General features: G+C 41.2%; 1 protein-coding gene and 1 pseudogene across 13 annotated transcripts in view; both read left to right on the top strand.

Annotated features, from left to right (window-relative positions):
* IRAG1 (inositol 1,4,5-triphosphate receptor associated 1) overlaps positions 1-27,125 on the top strand; it is a 142,355-nt gene extending 115,230 nt beyond the window's left edge. For 12 of the 13 annotated variants that reach the window (XM_059136119.1, XM_059136091.1, XM_059136129.1 and 9 more), the window contains 6 exons: positions 4,878-4,927; positions 5,462-5,569; positions 7,721-7,785; positions 17,075-17,194; positions 18,558-18,689; positions 23,694-27,125. In XM_059136119.1, the coding sequence (XP_058992102.1) occupies positions 4,878-4,927; positions 5,462-5,569; positions 7,721-7,785; positions 17,075-17,194; positions 18,558-18,689; positions 23,694-23,937 (719 nt within the window). In that variant the 3' untranslated portion in view covers positions 23,938-27,125. The remainder of the gene's footprint in view (positions 1-4,877; positions 4,928-5,461; positions 5,570-7,720; positions 7,786-17,074; positions 17,195-18,557; positions 18,690-23,693) is intronic. The other variant, XM_059136063.1, reaches the window with a different exon arrangement.
* Positions 1,988-2,867, top strand: LOC131809274 (large ribosomal subunit protein uL23-like; annotated as a pseudogene).
* Positions 27,126-27,362: the final 237 nt, after the last annotated feature.

The raw sequence follows: 27,362 nt of genomic DNA, 5'->3' as shown, positions 1-27,362 counted from the left end.
ATAAATTGAAATACTCAGATACAAGAAAAGAAAAGAGAACTGAAACCTGCAGCTTCCTTGGGGACACAAGTCAGCTTCAGTTATCTGGGTGCTGAGCTTCTGCACTTGCATGCAATCTGAGATATCTCGGACACCTATGACAGAGAGTTGACTTGAGACTCCCACAGTTAAGATTTTCCAAGGACTGCATCTTTAGACAGAACTTAAACAAGAAAAAAACAGTTGCCAAATAGCAGAGACACAAATCAGGGAAGTCCATTTCACCCCGTTGTAGGAAAAATACTTTCTGCTTTCTCGTAGGAAAAATGTATGCCATGACAGAAGTTGTGGTGCAATATGCAGAGACTCTGTAAAGAACATCACAATGATGTCTGTAGGAACACTGTCAGAAACAAACATAAAGCCACTGTGGAGAGGCACACACTTCTCCCGGGGCACACAAGATTCCTCTAACTGAAGCCTCACTAAAGGTGATTTTACAGTATAGAATTATAAAATACGTAAGAAAACCATCCACCTTGAACAAGAATCATCAGACACACTAAACAATAGGGTTATATCCTAAGGACTGCAGAAAATAAAACAATCTGATAATTTTTTAAAGGTATGTTTAAAAAACTACTAAAGGCATCAAACAATGAATCAAAACATGAGAATAAAATACAGTTATCAAAAAAGAATAAAATAGAACTAGAAATGAGGAACAGAATCATGAAAATTAAAAACTCAGTAGTTTAGGTGTGGTAGGTACTATAGTGGTGGCAATTATTCTAGTGGAGATTCCAAATTTCTCCTTTCAGGCACACTTCTCTATTCCCTTGAAGTTAGGTGATGCCATGTGATTTGGCAAATAAAATGTGAGCAGAAGGCCTTTGAGTTGAGGCCTTTAAAAAACTAGTGTGCAGTGGGTGGTTCAGTTGGTTAAGACTCTGCCTCAGCTCAGGTCATGATCAACCCCATCATTGGGCTCCCTGCTCAGCAGTGAGTCTGCTTCTCCCTCTCCCTCTGCTGGCCCCCTGCTTGTGCTCTCTCTCTCTCTTTCTCTCAAATAAATAAAATCTTAGGAAGGAAGGAAGGAACGAACGAACGAACGAATGAACTAGTGTGCGAATTACCACATGTTTCTTCCTCTTCAGATGACAATCATCACTGCTCCAGAATGGACATGTAACATAAGGAAGAACTAAATCTTTATTGTCATAAGTGACTAAAACTTTGGGGCTGTTTTTTATGGGGCTGTTTATTAATAAGCATAACCTAGCTTACTGGTATAACATTTAAATCAGATTGGGCACAGTTGAGGGGAAAATTTAGTTAACTGAAGGTAGATTTTCAGAAGTTGCCTAAAATGCAGTTCAGAGGGATAAACTGATTAAAAATATGAAAGAAAATATTGTATTATAAGATATGGGTACAGAGTATAAAATGAGAAAGTTCCAAATGCATCTATTAGCAGATCTACAAGAGGAGGGAAAGAGAAAATACTCAAAAAGATTTTCCAAAATCTGAGAATTTGCCCAAACTAAAGACAGACATGAATCATTGGATTCAGAAAGAACAGTGAATTCCAAGAAGAAATAAAAACACATCGAAGCAAAGTGAAAAACTTTAAAAGTAACCAGAGAGAGAGGAGAGAGGATTTACAAAAGACTGATAATTCTCAATAGCAATAGTAGGACCAAAAGACAATGAAGTGGGGTAGGGGAATGGGATAACTGGATGATGGACATTAAGGGGGACACATGATGTAATAAGCACCAGGTATTATAATAAGACTGATGAACCACTGAACTCTACTTCTGAAACTAACAATACACTATATGTTAATTAACTGAATTAAAAAAAGAATGACGTTAAAGTCTTCAAGCAGCTGTGAAAAAAATAACTGTCAACCTAGAGAAAATATAACCAACTAAACTATGACGCAAGCTTGAAGTCTAGATAAAAATATTTTGAGAAAAACTGAGAAAATTTACCTCTCAAAAATCCTTGCCAACCTTTTATGAAGATGGCGCCGAAAGCTAAGAAGGAAGCCCCTGCCCCTCCCAAAGCCGACGCCAAAGCAAAGGCTTTGAAAGCCAAGAAAGTGGTGCCGAAATGCATCCACAGTCACAAAAAAAAGAAGATCCGCACATCACCTACGTTCCGACGACCCAAGACTCTGCGTCTCTGAAGGCAACCCAAATACCCTCGAAAGAGCGCCCCCAGGAGAAACAAGCTTGACCACTATGCCATCCTCAAGTTCCCCCTGACTACTGAGTCAGCCATGAAGAAAATAGAAGACAACAACACACTTGTGTTCATTGTGGATGTCAAGGCCAACAAGCACCAGATCAAACAGGCTGTGAAGAAGCTCTATGACATTGATGTAGCCAAGGTCAACACCGGAATCAGGCCTGATGGAGAGAAGAAGGCATACGTTCAGCTGGCCCCTGACTATGATGCTTTGGATGTTGCCAACAAAATTGGGATCATCTAAACTGAGTCCAGCTGGCTAAATCTAAATACAGTTTTTTCATGATAGAAAAAAAAAAAATCCTTGCCAAAAGAACAAGTAAGGATGGACTTGGGGGTGGGGAATTAAGATAAAAAAAAAAAAAAAGATGGGGCACCTGGGTGGCTCAGTGGATTAAGCCACTGCATTCGGCTCAGGTCATGATCTCAGGGTCCTGGGATCGAGCCCCGCATCGGGCTCTTTACTCAGCAGGGAGCCTGCTTCTCTCTCTCTCTCTCTCTGTCTGACTCTCTGCCTACTTGTGATCTCTCTCTCTGTCAAATAAATAAATAAAATCTTTTAAAAAAAAGAGTAGGGTGCAAGAAGGAATGATCAGACATTTATAAATGTGGGTAAATCTAAATAAGCATTTACTATATAAAACAACAGTCATAATAACATGGGATTACCAAAACAAAGTGAAACAAAAATACTGAAAAGCAATATAATCTGAGATTCAAGGGAGTTATTGTTTTAAGGTTTCATTAAGAAAAAAATAGAAATCTTGATTAATTTAAAATTTAAAGTCACATAACATAGCACAAATTTAAGTGGGCACGTTAAAGATTAGAACTAAATAATAACAATGAAATACTACTCAGCCATCAGAAAGGAAAAATACCCACCATTTGTACTGACATGGATGGAACTGGAGGGGATTATGTTAAGTGAAGTAAGTCAAGCAGAGAAAGACAATTATCATATGGTTTCACTCATATGTGGAACATGAACAATAGCATGGAGAACCATAGGGGAAGGGAGGGATATCCAAAGGGGGAGAAATCAGAGAATGAGATGAACCATGAGAGACTATGGACCCTGAGAAACAATCTGGGGGTTTCCGAGGGGAGGCGGATAGGGGAAAGGGGTAACAGGGTGTTGGGTATTAAGGAGGGCACATGCTGTGATGAGCACTGGGTGTTATACTTAATTAATGAATCACTGAACACTGCATCAAAAACTAATTATGCACGGGCGCCTGGGTGGCTCAGTGGGTTAAGCCGCTGCCTTCGGCTCAGGTCATGATCTCAGAGTCCTGGGATCGAGTCCCGCATCGGGCTCTCTGCTCGGCGGAGAGCCTGCTTCCCTCTCTCTCTCTCTGCCTGCCTCTCCATCTACTTGTGATTTCTCTCTGTCAAATAAATAAATAAAATCTTAAAAAAAAAAAAAAAAAAAAAAAAAAAAAAAAAAAAACTAATTATGCACTATACAGTGGCTAGCTGAACATAATAAAAGAATAAATAAAATTAAATAAATTTTTAAAAGTAAATAAAAGATTGGCGATTCCTATATGGTTTTAAGCAAAGCAAATAAAAATTTGTAGTTTAGTGTAAAAAATTGAAGATTAGAATTAAAATGTGCAACTTCTAAACCAATGTGCAGGGTGGGAAGGGGAAAAAAATCAATGAAGTGAGATAAATAAAAAGGGAAAAATTAGCCATGTGTTTCTTTCTTTCTTTTTAAAGATTTTATTTATTTATTTGATAGAAGACACAGCAAGAGAGGGAACACAAGCAGGGGGAATGTGAGAGGGAGAAGCAGACCTCCCATTGGGCAGAGAGCCCGATGCGAGGCTCTGTCCCAGGACCCTGGGATCATGACGTGAGCCGAAGGCAGACGCTTAACAACTGAGCCACCCAGGCGCTGCTAGCTATGGGTTTCTTAAGAAACACATCTAATATACATGGATAAGAAGGATAAATAGATATATAAGCCAAATGATATTAATCAAACTGAAACTGAGCTTTTAAAAACCTTTCTTTGTACATATTGGTGTTTTCTGGTGGCAGTATTATCCAGATGTGGTACAAAATTTCTTTATTAATATATAATGTATTCTTTGTTGCAAAACATTTTATATAAACTATATCACTTAATGTATGCATAAAGGAGATTAAAATCCCAGGGTGTTGGTTTCCTTTGTTCCAAATTGTTTTATAGATGACTTATTGAAACCATTCTGTCAACAAGTTTCCATTCTCTACTTATACTGTACCTTCCCTGCTCATAATTTCCCTGACTGTACATCTCTTAAATGAGCAAGAAATGACCCAATAAGCCTTGGTATTGCTACAAGTAGTTTTTTGCACACTCTCCAGGGTATAACCAGAGACTGTGCAGTGGATATGAGGTCCAAGATGGGCTTTTCATAGTGCACAGAGGAGTTAAGATAAAAGTTCTGTACAGAAAGCCCACTTTGCAGATAATTGTCTCAGGGGATAGCGGGAAACTTAGTGTTCCCAACACCTAGGCTCTTGGACTAACACTTGAGGGTCAGTTCTGACGAATCACTATCTCAGCTTAGTTTTGGGATACCCATTTTTTGTTGGAGCCTACTCTGAAAACTTACCTGAGTTCTCTTCTCTTTTCCTTCTTGCTGCAGAAGATGGGGTCCCTCGAACAGCGCGATCCATGTCCCTCACACTGGGAAAGGTATGCACTTTCAAGGAATACCAGGGCTCCCCTGGGATTCCAACAGAAGTTTCCATAGTCACCAGAAAGCCATTCATCCTTGAATCCACAGGTGTCAAGAGAACCTCTAGACAGATTCTCTAATTTGACTTACCACACTTGCTAGTTCATCCTTCAGCCTTCCCTTATTCATGGTTTCCCTGATCATACCATCCCCCAAATGAACATGGAATGATGCATAAATCTTGGTGTAGTCTTATCCTTTTCATATACTTTCCAGGGTGTTACCCAGAGCCTGGGAGTCATTTCTGTTCAAATTTTTTCAGCTATAAGCTAAAATAAGAACATTTTGAGAAATCACTCACCACTAACAGAAAACTTAGGTCAACTCTGGCCAATTTTTTCACATGAACCCTCAACACCATCACTAACCCAAAACCAAAATATACAGTGAATGTAATTATAGCATCAGAAACTAGTAGGCATTTTCCAGACCTTTCTGAACTGTGGCTGCTGCCTCCCTGACAGTGGGCCTGGTCACTTCTTTTCCCACAGAACATGCCCCGCCGGAGGGTCAGTGTTGCAGTGGTTCCCAAGTTTAATGCCCTGAACATTGCCAGCCAAACTCCCAGCTCATCACCCATCCCGTCCTTACCCACCATGGTGAGTATGATGATGCCTACCTCCCAACCCTTTTCAACCTCTCCCTCAGACTCACTACTATGGGGTAACCCAGGTGGGGGCAGGGTCAACAAGGAGATGAAATTCCCAGCACAGATTTTGGAATATGGGCTCAAAAAAGCTCAGTATAGACCAGGCCCCCATGTCTTCCATTGCCCTGAGAAGACTCCGTATCCTTGAGAAAGGTGCTGGCATCTCAAAGACTGTTCTTTGAAAATGTTATCTCCTTCCATGCTTAAACCAAAATCCTCCAAGATGGGTTTAGTGGGTTTTGTTCCCACTCTGCAATGGATTTAAATATCTGAAGGTTGCATTGTATAGTAAGTGGTAGGGCTGAGCTTTTAACTGTAGGGTTTCTGATTCCAGAGCCTGAATTCTTAAACCCACTGTTACCCTGCATCGATTCATTGCAGCATTTAGAAATGAAACTACTAGACTGCCCATTAATAAGAGCTTGGTTAAATATAGACAGCCCTAAAAAGGGCTTTCTGTGCAGTTGTTAAAAATAACATGAAATATGTCCATAATTTATTATTAATAAAAAGGAATTAAAAACAATATATACAGTAGAATTGTTTTGTAGGTTTTTTTTGAAGAGTATTTTTTCTATGTGTAGACATAGCAAATTCTGGAAGAATATACGTAAAACTATTAATAGTTATCTCTGGGCAATGGTAAAGCCACGGGTGATTTTTATTTTCTTCCTGATGCATTTTTATATTTCTATAATAATCTATCACCAATAATCAGAATAAAATTTTCATTTCAATTATTTTAAACATACCTGGTTCCTATTTAGCAGAATATTTTCTACATCCCAGTCTTTTGTGGATCTGGTTAATATTATTTAAAACTTTTCTAATTCTTTCTTCAGTTACTTCTCTATTCTCTGTCCAGGAGCAGCACTACTCTATAAGCCAATCTGATTGTGTAAGCAATAGGTAAGGTAGATTCAAGCTCTATTGTTCCAGTAGGTAGCAATAGCTTCTTTCACCTCTTTTTCAATCATCTATGAAATTATCCTAAATTCCCAAATCACTCACTAAAACAAGCCAATTTAAAAAAATTTTTTTGAAGGAGCTTAGGAAGGGCTAGCTAGTATGTTTGATAGATCTATTTCCAGTACTATGCTACATATAAGAATATTATTTTCAAATATGCAGTTGGCTCTTGAACAATGCAAGGGTTAGGGTCACCCACCCCCAGGCAGCTGAAAATCTGCATATAACTTTTGACTCCCCCAAAACTTCTGATGATCAGAAAAACGTACCAATAACATGTCAATTAATACATATTTTGCATGTTATATGTATTATATATTGTATTCTTATGATAAAGCAAGTTAAAGAAAAGAAAATCATAAGGAAGAGAAAATACATTTATAGTATTGTACTATATTTAAAATCCGTATATAAGTAGACCTACATAGTTCAAACCCGTGTTGCTCAAGGGTCAACTGTATATTCCTTTAGACTAAAAATTGGCAACCAGGGATATACATTAAAATCACACAAGTTACTTCTAAAACATTGCTCAGGCTTCACCCCAAGATTCTGAATTGGATCGGTGATTCTAAGTGATGCTAAGGTACAGCCAGAATTGAGATCCATTTCTTAAACCAAATCTGTTATTAAAAAAAAAAGTACCTCATTGTTTATTTTTTATACTTATATATTATATTTATATAATTTATTATAAAGACATTTCTTATGGCTTGGGGTTTTAATAATGACAGGCTTCTCCTGAGGATTATGTTTGGAGCTACAGCTCGAAGGCAGTGATGGGCTTATGTTTGCTAGGAGGTCTGCTGGTATTTAGTCCAAGTCAGTAAACCTGGGACTGAGGAAAAACTGAGGCTCTGCTCAAGAATAGGGCGTCAAAATACAAATTCTTCACTCGGGGAAACTTAAGAGGGGAAGGAAAAGGTGCAAGCTGTATGGGCCTCAAGGGGCACTAAGGAATGGATGACAGGGAAGGCCCCACGCCTGGGTTCAGAAGCAGATCAGAAACCATGGTGGTGGGAGAAGAGCTGAGAGAGCAGCAGTCCCCTCCCCGTATCATTAGAAACGTAGCAGCTCTGACTGCTTCCTTCCTAGCCCATCTTCAATTGTCTGTCTCCTGTTTTTCATCTAGTCAGAATCACCCAATGGGAAAGGCAACCTACCGGTCACCTCAGCACTGCCTGCACTTTTGGAAAAGTAAGTTGGTTTATCTTCCTCTTAACTTTGGGGATCTCTGAGAAAACTATCCCTAAGTCACTTTCCCTCCCATCCTCACTCCCAAAATGTGATGGAAAGCAAATTAAGTTCTAAGGGAAGGAAATAAGAGGGACTCTGAGACCCACAAAGATTTCAGAGTCAGTTTGCTGTCTGGACCAGGAAGATGCTACGGCTGAGTCCAAGTGTACCTCAATCTCAGAAGAGCCTAGAGGAGAGAGACACCTTCTCTGTTGGTTAGGATTCTTTGGGCTACAGATACAAGAAATCCCCAACTCGAAGGGGCTTAAATAGTAAGTTCAGAGGTAGGGCTTTCCCAGGTATAGTATATCAAGGCCCCAGCTCGGCCTCTACGATTTCCTTGCTTGCTTCTGCTCACTTTGTATGTTGACTTTATCAGCAGCTTGTGGCAAATGGCTACTATTTTCAAGTATTCTATCCAGACATGAAGTATTTAGAAGAGGGCTATCTCTTCCCATGCTTCTTTTTTATGAACAAACCCAGAAACTTTTTTTTTTTTAGACTTCCTTATCTTGTTAGTAAATTTGGAACGTAATTCTTTTCTAAATCAAACACAGACTTTGGAAATGGGATTGTCATCATGGGTTTACACTGTACCCTGGAGATGGGGACAGATGGTCAGCTTCCCATGAAGCAAAGTGATACACTGAAGAAGAGTAAATTCCTGAGCAAAATTATAATCTTGTAAGGAAACAGGCAGGAGATTGAGTACTGGAGTGGCAATAAATAGTGTCTGCCATGCCTAATTGTTCTAGGCATCTGTGCAATTTGTAGGTCTTTTCATCCTCAGCCAGAGCAAGGCAGGCTGTTTTTATACTCAGAAGAGTTTATAACTTGCTTTTCAAATTTTTTCATTTGCTTGCTGGGAAACATCTGGATCACAGCTGTCACCTCTCAGAACTTTCACCTTGTGTCTTTTCTCACTTGGTAGAACATACACCTTTATTCTTCCTTCTTCTTTGCCTTAAGACAGCTTTAGCCCTCCATTTTTCATTGTTGTTAGAATAGTTTTGTTTGACCTGACCAGGAAACTCTATGTGGGTCGCTTTTCAGTAGAGACAATCTCCCAAGCTCTCCATCCCCACCCCTGCTGACTCAGCCTGTTTAACTCACTTCTCAGTATACCCAACCACCCACCTATCACTCACTGACTCACCCACTTTAGTCTTGAAGTTTGTCTAGAACTCCTTACTTGGACACCTCACTCTGTGAAAGCTTCAAGGTCCTTTGTGTTGTGTAGGACATTTTTGTTTCTATCTTTGTTTCCTTACTTTTTTCAAGCATTACAAAGAAATTGTAAAGGGTACAAACTAAAAACCATGTGGAAGTAACCAAGATTACAAAGACATATCAATCCTTAGAGCCATAATGTCTACTCCATGATCTCTGAATCTCTCCAGTGATGTTTACTTGTTGCCCTGAGTGAAAAGCATGCTAAAAGTCTCCCTTCTAATTCTGCCTTTGGATGCACAAACCCTTTCTTCAAAAAGGCCCCCAACAAGGCCCCATCCTCTATTCTTGGCCTACAGAAGCAATCAAGGACAACAATCTCTGTCCTTACTCTTTGAAAAAGACTAATCATGATGGAGCTGGGCCTGGGCTCTATAGAACTATTGCTCATGCCAGCTGAGAGCTTCCCTCTCAGACAGTGGAGATTATCAAGAACCTGAGTTATCCTTGGTAGGAGAGAATGAGATACAAAATTAAGGACAGCAAGCATTGGCCCCAAATCAGAAGTGACAATGAATGAGGATCAATAATGGCATCACCATTCCAAGAGTTTAGAAGCAGGAGAGACAGGGACAGAGTGAGGATTGAGACAAGTCAAGGAATAAGCTCAAGGAAGGTATCTGTAGCTCACTTTTTTCTACCCAGAGGGACCACCATGATATACTTCCCATGCTGTGGCTGACTTGCCTATTGGGAATGCACCCAGCCTATAAAAATGGCTGCAAAAGGGGGAGGACATATTCAAAAGAGGAGGATTCTAACTAACAGTTGCTTCTTCCCTCCTGGATTTATGAAAGGCGCTAAGTGACTTTCATCTGAATTCATGAAACTGGAAATATTAATAGATTGCCAAGAGACAATCTGTGAATTAAAATAAATTCATATCTTGTTTTAATACAAGTACAATAAATTCTAGCTACCTTCTCCATACTGTTAAGGAGAAAAAAATGCATTATAAGTTAATATACATTGCTTTCTAGATTGTTATATTTAGCTAGATTTAAAGTGATTTCAGATTTCCCTAAGCATATTATGACTAGGCAGGAAGGGAGCTGGCTATGCATGTGAAAGATGATCAGAAGATCAAATTACCTATGGCTAGTTCTCAAGCATATACCTGAGGGCTGATTGCCCAAGGTGATTTGAGAGAATTCTGAGTGTTGCTGTTGTAGGTCACTTCATAGTAAATTGTTCTTCACTCAAGGAATATTTAGGTCTAGGTTTAGGGATATTTAGAATTATAGGAAAATATGCAGAGTAATATTTGAAGTTAATCTTAAGGATTAAAGCAGAATAAAGCTCATGATGAGTTCCGTAAGTAGGAAAAGCTATTTATAGACTTATTCTCTCATTCCTTCAACAATTAATCACCAAGGTATAGGTATCTAGAATACACTCAGGAGTTCACAGTGTAATGGAAAAGGCAGATGGGAAACAGCCCATTACAATACAATGTGATGGATGATAGCATAAGGAACTATAGTTTGCTAAAGCAGTAGGAGAGAAGAAAATGAGTACCTTAACCCAGACTGGGTGTAGGTGGGGGAGGGGAGCCTCAGAAAATGTTTCCTCTAGGAATTTACTTTTAAAGGGAAACCTGAGAGACACCTGGGTGGCTCAGTCAGTTAAGCATCTGATTTTGGCTTAGGTCATGATCCCAGGGTTCTGGGATCGAGTCTTGCATTGGTCTCCTGGCTCAGTGAGGAGCCTGCTTCTCCCTCTGCCTGTTGCTCCCCCTGCTTGTGCTCTCTTTCTCTCTCTTTCTCTGACAAATAAATAAGTAGAATATTTAAAAATAAATAAATAAAAATAAAATGAAACTTGAACATTACATAGTTTAACCAGGTGAAGTGGAGGTTAACAACCTTCCAGGCTCTGAAGCAAGGAAGTATGGAGTGGTCAAGAAATAATAATAAGATGATAGTGATACTTACCACTATTATTTACAGTATGCTTGCTTCATACCAAGTCCTGTTCTAATTGCTTTACATTAATGATCTCATTTAATCCTTATAACATACCCAAGAGGTAGGTATTAATATCAATATTAACTACTAATATAAAATATTAACATCGCTTTCTTATAGATGTGGAAACTGCAACTCAGAGAAATGACTTGCCTGAGGTTACACAGTAGTGAGGAACAGAACTTATGCTCTTAGCTTCTTAATAGACACTCCAACTAGAAGAAAGGAAAGAAGTGCAGTATGACTGGAGACAAGAGGATGCATTTAAGCACTATTTTTATAAGAAGTCTTATGAATGATTTTGAATGACCTGTTGACCTTTATGGTTGGCCATGAAGCAGAGTGTGGGATGGGAGCAGCATGTGTACACAGAACAGTGCACTGGGGAATTAGCAAAGCCATGGATGTGAATGATGCACAGTATTGGTTTCATAAAAGGGGCAATTTAATGATATATCACTGAGAAATTTTCACTATAATCTCTAAAATAACCATTTTCCTACTTTTTCATTTTTTTTATAAACATATAATGTGTTTTTATCCCCAGGGGTACAGATCTGTGAATCGCCAGGTTTACACACTTCACAGCACTCACCATAGCACGTACCCTCCCCAATGTCCATAACCTCACCCCCCTCTCCTACCCCCTCCCCCCAGCAACCCTCAGTTTGTTTTGTGAGATTAAGAGTCACTTATGGTTTGTCTTCCTCCCGATCCCATCTTTTTTTTTTTTTTTTTTTTTTTTTAAAGATTTATTTATTTATTTGACAGAAAGAGATCACAAGTAGGCAGAGAGGCAGGAAGAGAGGCAGGCAGAGAGAGAGGAGGAAGCAGGCTCCCTGCCGAGCAGAGAGCCCGATGTGGGACTCGATCCCAGGACCCTGAGATCATGACCTGAGCTGAAGGCAGCGGCTTAACCCACTGAGCCAGCCAGGCGCCCCCTCCCGATCCCATCTTGTTTCATTTATTCTTCTCCTACCCTCCTAACCCCCCATGTTGCATCTCCTCTTCCTCATATCAGGGAGATCGCATTTCTCTGATTGACTTATTTCGCTAAGCATAATACCCTCTAGTTCCATCCACGATTTTCCTACATTTTTGAAGCAGCCAGGGTAAACTGCTTCAAGGCTTTGTATGGCATCAAATATTTATAGCAAATAACTCCCCTTTGCTGATAATCTGGAATTAATTAGCCCTCCATCAACTAGCAGTGTATCCCAGGCATCTGAGACTGAGTAACACGAGTAAGGAAGGTCTTCTAGCTCAGTTCCCCTGGACTGGACTTCTCTAAGGGGTTCAAGGAAATGGGAGTGGTTTAGAGACATCACTGAACCCAAAAAGGTAAGATCTGTCTACTAGAAAGAATTGCAGTCACTTTCAAATATTGTTTACCACATGGGAAAAAATAGACTCTAACATAGCTCCCAATTAAACAATACATTTTGACTGAAGGACCCCTCACATTAATTAGAACTAAGCACAATGACAAACAATTTTGACCTGGTGGACATGAGAAAACAATGAACTTCATTTTAATGAATCATCCCAGAAAGAAGCATGCAAGATTTCAGGCTGGGAATAGATGCCAAGATCCATCTGTGTTTGGCCCAGAAGTTTCTAGGGTGGGCACAGGCTGTGCTCAGCTCCATGTTTATAGCCATGAATAGGGATTCCTGTAGCTCAACCCAAACACTGGGTCCTCAGGAAATAGCCATTTACAGAAAGGGCCTGCTCACTTCACAAAATTAATAGGCAGACTGGATAAGCCATGGTAAAGTCAGTGCAACTCAGCCAACACTTAAAGCACTTACTTTATGCTAAGCATCATCATAACTCAAGCAGTCTCTCTCTATGATCGCAGTCATGGAAGGACGGTTAGGTATATAAAACATAAAAATGCGCTCTCTCAGAGTTAGGCTGAAATGAGGAGTGCAATGAGGACATGATGGGAAGAAGTGATCAACTTTAAACAGAAGATGTGGGAGTGGGGAGAACACTGGCAAATATTCCACAGAGGAGAAGGTATTTGAGCTGAGTCTTAAAGATACACAACAAGAAGCTTCCAGGTAGTTAGAAATATATATAAGGAACTATTAGCTCAGTCTAGGGATCAGGAGATAACAGCAAATATTTTACAGATTATGTGTCCCCTACTTCTAGTATTAAACCAAAGGCTGTCTCAGCCTACTTTACATTCTAAATTAAGTACCCTTTACAAGAAGACAGCATCATAAGCCATGGCCAGCTGAGCGGCCAGAATGGCTTCACTCAGCAGATACCCTGGAGCCCCATACCACTCAGAGCCCCAGAAAAAGACTTCTATTGAAAGGGAGGGTTCAAGGAAATGTGAAAAATGCATCTTGACATGAATTTAGAAGACCATGAGAATCCCAGCCAGGCCCACTACATATCAATAATGTGAACTTAGGCAAGTCACCTAATCAATCTGAGCTTGGGTTTCTCGTCTCACAGATGGGATAACACCCTGCCTGGGTGGCAGTTAGTGCAGTCAAGAGCATGGGCAAGTGTCAGACTGCACACGGTCAAAGCCAAACTCGATCACACATAGATTGTGTAATCTTGGGCTGGTTATTTAACCTCTCTGGGCCTTGACTTGTGGTTAACTTGACCACAATAGTATTGCCTATCTCATGGGTGATTCATGAGTGTTAAGTGAAATCTTACCACAGAGTCTGATACATAAGATAAATATTAGCTCTTCTTATCATTGGGAGGGTCAAGTGAGGTAATATATGTAAAAGCACTTTAAGAACTGAAGCCCCATTGGTGAGTGCGTTGGACAAGGTGATCAACACAACCTGGGACAGTTGGACCCTGGACAGAAGATCCTTATGTTAAGGGGCCACTGAAATAGCTCTACAAGGGAAATGTTTTAGTCTCTAGAGAGCGGTGGTGACCTGAGGATAGTGAAAGTTCGGTTCTTCTGATTCTGAAGTGTCAGAAACAAACTGAGGGTTGCCGGGGGGAGGGGGTTGGGGAGAAGGGGGTGGGATTATGGACATTGGGGAGGGTATGTGATTTGGTGAGTGCTGTGAAGTGTGTAAACCTGGTGATTCACAGACCTGGGGATAAAAATATATGTATATAAAAAATATATGTTTATAAAAAATAAAAAATTAAAAAAAAAATATAAACCAAGTTCTCCTTTAAAGATATAAATAACCACCTGGTAATTTATTAGCTTGAATTTTTTTTATGGATCAGGTTTGGAAGAACCTCAGATTGCTCCCCAACATAACTGATAGTGATGAACATCATTTGTTGAGTACTATATTCCAAAACATTTACTTATATTTTTCATTAATTCCTACACTACCATCATCAGGTCCATATTATTACCCTCATTTTACAATTGGGAATCTAAAGTTCAGGAAGGGTTAAGAATTTGCATGCACTGCAGCTGGAATTTGAACCCTAGTTTGCCTCAGGCAGGTTCTTTTCCTCTATACTCCACTGTCATCCTCCATACTATTTGTCACTAACCTCTTAGGTTATCAGCTATAGATAAAAGAAACTAAAAGCCTGATACCAGTATTTCATTTCTAACATAGAAATGTACTTCATTAAAGAATTGCTTCCCTACCCTGGGCTGTAGCAATGTTTTTCTGCTCTGTTCCAATCATTTGGACAAATAGGAAACCGCACATTAGGCAAAGGCCACATGGAAGGGAGTGGATAATATAATTTGCAAAAGAAGAAATGTTATGAATAGCTGATATTTTTAGAGTGTTATCTTTCTTGTTCACAATGGGTTTTGGTTTCCAGCCTGATGAAATGTAAATTTTACAAGGTCTGAGGAAAAACTAAGGGATGAGAAGCTGATGCCAAGAAAGAGAAAATATAAGGCTCACTGATAGAGCCTATCTGAGTGGTTGTAGAGGGTAGCAGCTACAGTCTTTCAGAGTCCTGGGTGAAAAGCTTCTCTCACTGTTTTGCCTTGTTCAAGGGCTCTTCCATGGCATGACTCCCAGTGAGATGTCAGACACCTTAGGTGGGCTGCAGGATTTACAGGGAAGGCATGGCCATCAGGATCCTTCCTTTAAACTCATGCTTGCATACTTCAGATGGACTCCCAGAAATGCCTAGCTATCCTACTATGATTTTCTAGCATTTTTGATTCCCTGTTTCTCACATGACTCATGCACACCTTCTCCTCTCTTCTCAAACCTTCCTAGGGTAATCTACCACTCACTCTCAGCGTATGATCTTGTCTTCCATTTTAAAGAGAAAATTTATGCTATCAGATAGGAGCCCTCCTCTTCCTTCACCAGATCTCCTACCCACCGTCTTCACCTCCATCCCCACTTTGTTCTCACTGAGAAGTTTCTCCACCTTTCTTTTTTTTTAATTTATTTTTTATTTATTTTCAGCATAACAGTATTCATTATTTTTGCAACACACCCAGTGCTCCATGCAATCCATGCCCTCTATAATACCCACCACCTGGTACCACAACCTCCCACCCCCAACCCCTTCAAACCCCTCAGATTGTTTTTCAGAGTCCAGAGCCTCTCATGGTTCCCCTCCCCTTCCAATTTCTCCACCTTTCTATCCCTACTTCACTTTTCAAAGAATTTGTTTCTTTGGTCAACCCTTTCTTTCATCCCCTCTACTGGATCATTTCTATCCACATTCAAATGTGCATTCATCCCTCCACTTCAGCTATGTATCCCAGAACACACTTTTCTACTTCCCTTTCCAGTCAGATTACTGTGTCTAGATCTTCTTTTTCTTGCCTCTCATTCTCTACTAAGTCCATTCTAATCTGTCTTTGGCTCCCACCATTTCACCAGAGCTCCTCTTGACCTTCGTATTATCAAATCTAATAATCTATAGATCTCTGTACTCATCTGACTTGGACTCTCAGAAGTGAAACTGTGATACAATTAACTCCTCCTTGACATGCTCTCCTCTCTTGGGTTCCAGGAGTCCATATTCTCCTGGTTTTCCTCCTACCTTTCTGGCTTCTACTCCTCTGTAGGTTTCTTCTTCACCTGAGCTAAGGGCAGAGATATCCAGGGCTTGGTCCTGGGTCTTCTTTTCCTATTTCCTCATACTGTCTTCCCTAGACAATCTTATCCATCCCCCTGGCTTTAAATGTCATACATATTCTGATGATGCCAAATGTTATCTCTAGCCTCTAGAGTTCTTCTCCAACTCACTTTGGTGTATCCACCTACCTATTGACATCTCCATCTGGATATTTCACTGGCATTGAAAATTTACCTTGTTCAGAAGTTAACTCCTGCTTCATTGCCTCTTTCAGTTCCTCAAATATATCTGCATATTCTGTGTCTCGGAGTCTTCACACATCTGCATCCTCCCCCTAGGATGATCTTCCCTCTGCTACAGATATGGCTGACTTTTCATCTTTCGGGTCTTTGCTCCAGTTAAACCACTTCAGAGAGGTCTTTTCTAACCACTCAATCGAAGTAGATTCTCCCCTTGTTACTTTCTGCATTGCACAGAGTTTATCTCTTTCAATAAAGTTATCACAATTTGTAATAACTACATATTATTTTCTTTCCTCTTTTTGGGCATTCTCTCCTGCTAAGCTCCATGTTGGCAAAGACTGTTTCTTTCATCATCTAAAGTATTCCCAGTACATTATAAGGTGCCTGTGACTTAGTCAGTACTTAGTAGATACTTAAATGAATGGAGCAAAAGATGGACTACTGGAATGGAATGATTCCAACTGAACATTTGGCCCACCTCCATCTTCCTCATCTTAGTGCTATGGAGCTCCCAACAGCTGCCTGTCCACTCATAGAATCTCCTGGAATAAGAATAAAGATGGATTTAGGTGCATGAAGAAAAAGAGAGCTAGCATAGTATTTGATGTTTAGAGGTCTGAGGAGGATTTTTGGACCAGGGCCTTTGAAAAATCTTGTCTCAGGGTAGAAGGATTGAAATGAACACCGCCTAGAATGAGTTTCCTCACTTCCGAAAAGGAATCAGGCCAAAGACATGGTTCGGTTTTCAGACACCCAATCTGGCTGAAAGGACACCCTGTACTTCCCTCTTCTCACTAGTGGAAAGACAAATGGGGACCCAGATTGTGAAGCCTCTGCTCCCATGCCGACTTTGAGTTGCCTGGAGGAGATTAGCCAGGAGACCAAGGCCAGGATGGAGGAGGAAGCATACAACAAGGGGTGAGTCAGACTTCATCCACCCTGAGGTCACCTGGTAGGTCTCAGAAGATACCTTCCCACGGGCCTTTCCTGTTTCTTAAGAGGATTTAAGGAAGCAACCTGTGGCCCTAGGACCGCCTCACCTCAGTAAAGAACTACATAAGAAAGAACAGTACTGTTCCACAGGAAGGAAAAGAGGAAGCAGGGTGAGAGGGTGTGGTTAGGCAATAATTAGACTGCCCTCTTTTTAGGCAGAAAGCCACCAGAATGCCACTGCCCAGAATGGTCTGGAAATAAAGCCCCTGGGTGGATTCCTCTTGGTGGTGCCTGAGGCTTACTGACACATGCTCAGAGGAGTGATGTTGCTATCAACAATGCCCAGGAGTAGCTGTAACCCTGCTTCTTAGAACTGCCCCTGCCATCCCTTCCTTCTGTAAACTGGAGGCCCCCTCAACTTCCAACTGTCCCCTTTTTTGATTGAGATTCGATAACACCTTTGGCTCATTGTCAGTCACTAAGGGGACAGAGCACTGAGCAGGGCCCAACCCTAGACTGGTAGAAAAGTATTTCTGACCAGGCATAGCATCCTGAGCTTCTCCTTTCTCCACAGCTCCTAAGGGAGACACAGCTTCCCATTATAGAACCTGTGGGCTTCTGTGTAGCAGCCGTATATACTATGGTGAGGTTGTCCTAGCCAAACTATGCTTGTCTTAAACATTCAGCTATAGGACAAGCAAAAAGAGTACTGATCCTGGGCAAAGGACATCAGAAGGGTATCTCTTGGGATGCCTGTCTTTTCATCCACAACTATCTTTGATACTAAGCCTGCACAGAAGTAAACATCTCCATTGGCTTTGTAAACATTTACTGAGTACTTTTCTAAGCCTAGTATGTGACTGCCACTTCCATAAAACTTCCCAACAAGCCAATGTGATGGGTGTCACCTTTCCTTGGTCAAGCTACATGCCTGGCACTTCCTCAGAACATTCACATACCCTGTGAAATAGGGTATTTCAAAATGCCATCCTTTCCACTTTATAGGTGAGAAGCTGAAGCACCCAGGTTACACAGAAAGCAGATTTTTCACTCTGCTGAACATTTTGTAGGATAAGAACCCAGTCAGGACTCTGTACTCACATTTTTTCCTTGTCAGTTTTGTCACACATTCACATATAAACAGGAAGGATGACCGAGGAGTGAGGGGAAATTGTACTGACATGAGCCACCTTGGGATTCAGTAGAGCCTCCCAGCTTTTTCCTGTTGTGTAGAACCACAGGAAGTGTATAATTATTGGAGGTGTTCGAGTCCCCACCTCTAAGAATTCAGGAAAGGATGCTCTGTGCCTGGCCTTTTTAGACTCAATTGTTCCTTTTTGCCCTGCAGATACCAGGAAGGTCTAAAGAAGACCCAAGAGCTTCAAGACCTGAAGGAGGAGGAAGAACAGAAGGGTGAAAGCCCTGAAGAAGCTGAAGAGGCAGAAGAAACTGAGGAAGAGGAAAAGGACCAAAGAAGCAGGTTGGAGCCCTTGCCATTGCTAAAATGGGTCACAATTCATTTAATTGCACAACATCCCTAGAGGTGCCAACTACAGGGCAGCAGTGGGTCTGGGGCCCAAGTGAACAGCTAACAGCAACTAAGGAGGGCACTCATGTTGAGGGAGGAGGCAGAGGAAGGAGCCAAAATAGTTAATAAGAGGATGTTTGCAAGATCTGGGAGGTCAGAGGTGGTCAAGAGTGAGGTCAACAGCAATCAAGAGCTCGTAGGAACTGAGGAACTACAAGGGCCCTTACTGGAGTACCCCCTAGCCCAGCCACAGTTAGCTCATTTCCCAGCTATCCCCAAGAGCCAAGAGCCAAGGTCAAGGGAGCTGGTCTAAAGCCCTAGAGGGGGTTTATTACAAGAACAGGGGCAGAGAGAATATATGAAAGTAGGGGAGAATTCAACTTGTTGGCAAAGGAGAATTTCCAACAGGTTCCATGCTGACCAGATAAGTTTGGATTTTCACTTGGATTAGAAATATCTGGGCTTTTCTTTTTTAGTTTACTTTATATTTCAAGTGTTTTTTCCCTCAATAGGGGGAAATATATAACATGTAGATAAAGGTAGTATACATTCTGCATTTTGTCATATCTGTGCCCTCATTGGGTGTCTTGGATTTTAACCATACCCTCAATTCCATACATTCTGCCTTATTGTCTCTTATTCGTTTTTAATTTTGATTTTTTTAAATGTGGTTATAAAAAACTTGGAACACCACCAAAGTCTTTGTTTTTAGACCCCCAGGCTATCTTGAAGCCCAGTGTGACCCCAGCCAAAATAATTTTCTAATCAGCTGTTAAAACTTCAAACAGGGTATGTGTCTGTGCCTCATGGCTAGCAGACTCAAAATCACATGCATGCAGTGAATAAGGTAATAAAATGAAGATTAGAGGTGAGAGGGATATGCTTCAAAGCACATAGGAACAGCCAGTAGAGCCCAGCTGGAGGAAGATTCAGCCAGAGAGGTCTCAACCTACATGGGTCAACCCTAGTGTTCAAGGGAAAAAGGGTCTAGGAGAGCTGGAGAAAATGCTTCACTGTTGAAAGCAAACCTATGCTAGGATGTACCGCCTCTTCTAGTGAAAGAACCCCCAAGTTTTAACAATGAAAGTACAGTCACTACTCCAAGCAGCTGAATCCTATTCTCCTAACATCTTCCCTCCCTCTTGGGGGTCCTCTGCTCTTATATTTTAGAGGTCACTATAACTGTCTTCCTCCCCTTTAATGCAGTCAAGCCCAGACCTGGACAACAGCTTTTTCTTTGGCTTCTTTTCATATAGCCAAGACAGGCTAGAACTTCTAAAACTTCCACGTACTGAGAAAGAACAAAAGAGAACTAAACAGAGTACATGGAATATAAACAGTCTGGTTTACAAAGCACAAGACTGGAATCCTTATCTAGCTAATTCTATCTCAAATTTGAGCGGCTAACAACAGCTCCCTCCCATTTTGTGAAACTGCAGGGAAAGTAAGGCTATGCCTGGATTGCTCCCTGTCCAGCTCCTGGTCAGCAGCACATAACAATGGCTGCCTTTCACATCCATTGTCCAAAAGTATCCTCCTGGTCCTGCTGATCCTGAGAAGCCTCATTCTCTCTCCTAAACTTTGCATCCTCTCAGATTTACTTTTTGATTTTGAGAACATGCCTGTACCTCAGGTGGTGAATACCAGACATCAGCACAGCCCTTACTTAGAAGGGTGCTTGTTCCAAGTGTAGCTCTCCCTTTTCAGGCCCAGTAGTGAGGCATCATCTTCTCAATAATAAGTGACACTGCTAACATATGAACTGTTCACTCACAGTGACAGGGTCCTCTCCTCTGTCACCAAAGCCAGGTTGGTCCTAAGAGCCTGTTGTCTTTAATTTCAGGCAATCTTCTCATTCATTCCTGAGTTCTGTAGACACACAGTTGCCTGCAGGCACCCGCACTCAAACATGATTTTCCCCCATTAAATTTTGGCATTGCTGCAACTGACTCCTTATTTAAGAGATTCCACATCAAACACCAGAGTCTTTGTGTCTGAATTTCTCTTCTGTTATAATAATGTACAGTTGACCCTTGAACAATGTGGGGATTAGGGGCACCCACCCACCACAGTCAGAAATCTAAGTATAACTTTTGACTCCTCAAAAACTTACCTACTAATTGTATACTGGTAACCTGAAACCTTACCAATAACATAAACAGTTACACATATCTCGTATGTTATATATATTGCATACTGTATTTTTATAATACATTAAGCTAGAGAAAAGAAAATGTTATTAAGAAAATTATGAGAAAATACATTTACACTACTATATTTTCTGAAAAAAATTACATTAAAGTGAATCTGCACATTCAAACTCATGCTGTTCAAGGGTCAATTGTATAATAATGTAATCTCTTGTAAGTATTACTTTCTGGAGGATCAGCTTATTTTTTAAAATGAACTTTGGGTGAATCAACCCAACATGTTTTAAGTAATACATTAAGAAATACATTAAACAAGAGAGACTCACGAAGTGCAACAGAAAACTTTAGCCTTTCTGCCCTTTAGACAATATTAGGCTGATTCCTTTACTTATCCAGTAACTCTCAGAAAGCAGAAGTCCTCTGGTCATGTTTAAGTCCCAAGAATAATCTCATTTCATTAATTAAAATGGTCAGTTCTCTAAAATAGTAAAAAACCTGAACTTTTAAAGTTTATCCTTCTTTTTTCCTGCAGGTCATCTGCTTCAGGAAAGAAGCTTATAGTAGGCATGGGGAGTGTGACTTCTTTCCCTCTATCCCACTGGCACTTCTACCTTCTCCAGTTTACCAGTGTAGCATCTGACCTCTCTAGGATCAACACTAGGAAAGGGAGTTGAGATGAAGGGGTTGGGAAGGTATTAGTTGAATCGTATGATGAGCAATCTGCAGGGCTTGGCAGGGGTTTGAAGTTGACTTGCTGACTTTAGTTAGTGTGTTGCTTTATAGGACCTCTAGAGAAAACCGCTCCTCCCATCTCCCACCATACATACCATTGCCCAGGTCCTCTCAGCTGCTGGTCCCTTTATGAGGTCAAATGCATGTCTCCTAACTAGTCGCTCAAAATCCCTCTCAATCCTTGGGCAACTGGAAGTATACCTTCACTGTTCAGCTTCTAAGTAGCATTTCTGGGCAGAATCTGTGACACCCCATGTCAGCTCTCCTTCTCCTGACTATAACCAGTTGAGGTGAAATGTGCCCCTTTGGCTCACTATTGGTAGAAGGACAGCTTTCCATATCATGTCCCACCATTCTGATGCTATCAAGCATGTCAGCAAGATTCTTGCTCTTCTAACTGCTCATGTGTGAGGCACACACCAGTCTACTATGTCCTCCAAGCCTCAACATATCAAGCTCTCCAAGCAGCATCTCTGAAGCCCCTCTTCCCTAGGCCCATGTGAGAGAGAAGCCAACTCATTCTCCTTTATGGAAGGTCAAAAATCAAAAGCTGATTTCTACAAAGATTCTCTTTCTAATCTAATTCTATTTCTAACTCCTTCATAGGCTATAAATGGGGGACCAGCTAAAAGTCACAGAGCCAGATGTTGACCTCCTGCTCTTAAATTCCACTTCAGAGTGGGATGACAGTGGGATTCTCCCCACTCTAGAAGCTTATTTTGAAGCATGGAGACACAGCCCCAAAGAAAGACTGCATTTTAGCATCCAGTTATATCTAAATAGAACTAAAGAATCTAAACAAGGCTGAAAGAAGATAAGCTTCCATTTCCAAGGTGTCCCTTCCCAACAGTTGTGAAATTAATTTGCCCCTCAACTAATGTGCTCTCTTTTTTGCTTTGCCTAACTGTTCCTGAAACAACCATCAGATGGTTCCTATGAGAACGAGAAACCAATCGGTACCTTAGCATCTGAGGCAGGCACTCTCAGCCTCTGGTCCCTTTCCAAGGAAGGTATTGTTGAGTCTTTCCAACAGTCATAAGGAATCTTTTTTCTACTAACTAAATTAGAGCTGTCTACTTCTCAGCAAATGGCCTGCATATTACAGTGTTTATGTGTGCCTCCAGATCTTCATAAAGCCCTCCTGTCATTTTTCTCACCTCCTCCATTTGGTGATCCTCAGTATCCTTACTTTTTATATTATTTTAAAAAATAGATTAGAAATAGATTAGGGAATGGATTAGGGATTAGAAATAGGAAAAAATTCCAACCTAGTGAATGTGTCCAGGATTTCACTAGAAAGCTAGAAGAATGGACTCTGCAAAGAAGGTCATATGACCAAATGTCTTTTCACTAGGCTACAAAGAGAGAGGGGAAAGTTGAAAAGCAGTTGGGAAGAAAGGAAGAGGGAAAAAGGGAATGAAGCAGCAAAAAAATGGTGACGGGGGAGAGGAAAGGAGAGAGAGAAAAAAAGGGAGAGTGAAGAGGGAAGAAAAAGGAAGAAGGGAAAATAGAGAGTGAAGATTACTGGGGTTGAGAAAACATCAGACTAAGCCACTGAGAGGTTGCTGGAGGCTACTAGTCCTCTGGTTGCCCCTGGGATGGTTTGAGGTGAGCTCCTGAGGTTGATCTGGCTCCTTTTCATTTACCTTTGAACATGGAGAGTCTTCTAGGGGTTTAGCACAGTTCTTCTACTCTGAATGCAGTCCGATAGGGAACTGAAGACAATAAAATATGCATCAGAACATGAAGGCAGGGGACAGATTATAACTTGGAACTGATCACTAAATACCACTAAGTACAGAAAAGATGCTGGTCCCATCTTCATGCATGGGAGTGTGGGTCAGCCAACCTTGTATCCTGGGGATTGAGAGAGAGTTCAGGTACCAATGAACATCTCATGAATACATGAGGGCATGTATGAATGACTGAATGAATGATCAAACAAGAAGAAGGAGGGTTCTAGCCCCGTAGCTCCCAATATCAAGGCTATGGACTGGTAGCATTAAAATCACCTGGGGAAAAATTTTAATGTTCCTAATATACTAAACCCTTCTCCTATTTTTTCATTTGACAGCAAACTTGAAGAATTGGTTCATTTCTTACAAGTCATGTATCCCAAACTGTGTCAGCACTGGCAAGTCATCTGGATGATGGCCACAGTGATGCTGGTCTTGACTGTTGTACTGGGGCTCTACAATTCCTATAACTCTTGTGTGGAGCAGGCTGATGGGCCCCTTGGGAGATCCACTTGCTCAGCAGCCCAGAGGGACTCATGGTGGAGCTCAGGACTCCAGCATGAGCAACCTGCAGAGCAGTAGGAAACCTGACACCCAGTGGGTGCCCTGCTCCAGCACACAGCTGACTGCCCTTTCCCCAAGCATAGTGTTTCAGGCCGGGTGTGGGTATGCTGCCACTAACCCATCAGGAAATGAGGAGGGTTCTTTCACATTCAGCACCCGTGTGGGAGTTGTGCATACACAAAAACTGATGTTCTCAGAAGATCAACCAAACTGCCCTCGTAAAGCATCTTGTGGATGAAGTCACCTTTACCAAGGAACTCGAACAGAAGGGAAATTCATGTGCCCCTAGCTCAGATGGCGGGGGAAAATAAAACACCTTCACTGCAGGAGATAGTAAGAAGCTCACTCTCCCTCCCCTTTTTCCCTCTCTGTAGTCAGAAATCAAGAAGAATTAATTATGTCCACAGGCTAACACTCACCCTGATGATCAGACCCAGAATTTGGAGTCACAACATGAATATCATCCCATTTCCTATCTCATCCTCACTGACTCTCCTCCAGCCTCCCCTTCTCCCCTTTGGAACCAAGAGTTTCTCTTACAGAAGTAGGAAAGTTTTCTCAGAAAAATATTTAGGCTGAATTTAGACCAGTGCTTAAAATGAAATGGGAAGATATGAGTTAATATATATGCATCTGTATACACACACAACACATACATACATACACACAGCATGCATGTGCATGAAGCCATCAACCCTCCAAACATGTGCTCTCAGTGTGTGTTCTGTATAAAGCCAACCCACAGAATTTTCACTAGGTGTGGGGCAGTCACTAGGCACCTGTTCAATGAGCTCTCCACATGGATTTAAGATGTTTGAAAAACACTGAAAACTCATGATTTCAACAGTGAACTTGCTGGTCTCCATTTCAAGTGCTAATTCTAAGTTTTGTACAACACAGTCTATTCCCTATTTGTCCTCTCCTATTGAGAGCAGTTAACCCACCCTCTCAAGTGAAGGAGGAGACACCTTATGCTTTCAGCTCCTGTGTGCCCACATGCAAATGTGCAGTCGCACCTAAGTGCTTTAGTTCAAATGGGATTTCCAACCCAAGTATATTTCAGAGCATTCCCAATTGTTTAGCATAAAACTGAAGGAGCACATCCCACCTCCAATTTGACTTCTTGCTCCACGTTTAAAGCCATTGTTTTCATTCATCCCTCATCTGTTGTGTGTGTAGGGTGGGGGGGTGTTGGTCTCTTGTGGGTTTTTATTGTGGTTGTTCTGCTCTTGTTTTTGTTTTGTTGTTGATGTTGTTTTGTTGCTAACACTTACATAGAACTTACTGTGAGCCAAGCACTGTTCTAGGTATTATATAGGTATTAATTCATTTAAACCTCAAAAAAAAAAAAAAAAAAAGGAAAAAGTATAAGGTGGGTACCAATCTCCCATTTTCAGATAAGGAAATTGAAGCCCAAAAACACAACTTGCCAAGTACATTCAGTTAGTAAATTATGGACCTGGAATTCAAATCCAAGCAGACTGGCGCTGGCACAAAATTGCCTTTTCCAGTGGTCTCCTAACTGTATACCTTACATTTCAGTCCCACTTACCCCAAGTAGCCCTCCAGCCACTCCAGATTATTTCTGGTTCCCAGACTAAATCATTTTCTCATAGTTCTGTTCCTCTACTCACCAGTATTTCTACTGCCATTCTCCTCTTTTTTACTGGTAACTCTTCAGAACCAAGTACAAAAATTATCCCCTCCATACAGGCTTTAATTACCTCTCTCCAACTCCCTACCATACTCTACATAATGGGCCACACCCTACTTTCTGACACTTTTTAAACATCTTCATTATTGACAGTTTGTGACAGTATATCACAATAACTCTGTGTGTGTATGTACTATTTTTCCTCAAAGACAAGAACCATATCTTACCCATTCTTTGGGGTAAGTACCTAGCATGGCGGCTGATACATGGGAGGGTGTCACTGAATGTTGGCCAAAACAACAAGTGAGAATTCAAGGTGGTAGAGAGAAGCCTAGAGACAGCTGACATTTTGCACACTTCTCAGTCCCAGCACCACCACTGCTACTATCTCAATAAGAAAAATATCTTTATTAGCCTAGACTTACTCTATTATTTTTCAGCCTACACTATGAAAGAGCAGAAATGAGACTTAATTGGCAACACCATTTCCAAGCTCAAGGACTGGGCTTGATGCAATCAGTCCTTTCAAAAAGACCCACCTAGATCAGCCCTTCTCTAAAATAGTGTGTTATTTTAAGGTAGGGTGGGGGGCATCCTTTACAGTGGCTAGAAAACCACTGTGAGAGAAGCCCAAGTCAGGGTTGACCAAGAATGTGCCATTAAGGTAAAGAGGTACAGATCAAAGCAGAGGGACTTCAGCGTCCTGGAAGAATGGTTTTCCCTGCTGTACCAAGGGACTGGACACACTGAAAAATCTTTTAGGCCTTCAGAGTCATCGGCAGGATGCAAATGGGGCCCCAGAGACAATAGCTGTGGGGCAGAACTCTATGCTGGCAATGTCTAGTCTCAGCCTCCCTTAAAGAAGGATCAGGCTGAGCTGGCCCACAGTCCACTTGGCCACAGGGTTCCCGCCTTTGTTACCATTTAAAACAAAGGCCAGGAGAGCAGCTACAGTGAGCTCCTAAACCTCCAGCTGCTCCACAGAAAAGCCTGCAAGAGTACTTCCAGACATAGGCCCTCACTCAAAATATACTATGAGTAAGAGAGGTTGAAGAAAAGAAGAACTGTAAGAGAAATCACACTTCCAAGGGCATTCCTGAAAAAAGTACTCTTTGGCATTTCTTTTCTGAAAAGCAAAGTTAGATCAGAAGCAGGTGGAACGTTACCAAGGCTGGTGAAATGGAGAGAAATGAGCCCTGTCTTTCCAACAGTGATATTGATCTAAAATAAAAGTTGCCCTCCAAATGCCTCCGGTCTGACGTTTCTGCTTAGCCCTAAGACTCTGGTGCCTATCTTGAGTTTCAGTGATGTGTAGTTTGTGTCATTGTTGATATCACCTCCTAAAAGGGCCTTCACCTTCTGACTGCCACAAAATCCATATATATCATCCCATGTGTATAAGCTGGCAGAGTAAATGGAGAGGGAGATGCTGGATTTGTGTATCACTGGCTGTCAGTTCTTAATGTTGTTAAACCTCACACAGGTGTGTTAGCATTGAACTATATAGTGTCACATACCTGAGTTTGAAAATAAAAGCACATTTCCAAACCTCTGGCAGTAGCCAAATGCCTTCTCATTTTATGGAGCTGAGCCACAATCTTGCCCTAAACCTGAATTAGATCCCCTTAGATATTAGGGTTTCCCAGAACCAAGCCCAAAGTCCCTAGGCCTTGGTCATTGTACTATAGGCTACCTCTTGGGGGTTGGATTGTTTCCTTTCTTTCTCCTTCATCCCTGACTAATCTTAGTTTCCTAGAACTCCTCAGCCTATAAATTTTTTCCAGGTATA

The sequence above is a fragment of the Mustela lutreola genome, chromosome 1 (genome assembly GCF_030435805.1).
Source record: "Mustela lutreola isolate mMusLut2 chromosome 1, mMusLut2.pri, whole genome shotgun sequence".
NCBI classification, from domain to species: domain Eukaryota; kingdom Metazoa; phylum Chordata; class Mammalia; order Carnivora; family Mustelidae; genus Mustela; species Mustela lutreola.
Note: the sequence above shows the minus strand (reverse complement) of the source record. Positions and strands in the feature narration are given on the sequence as shown.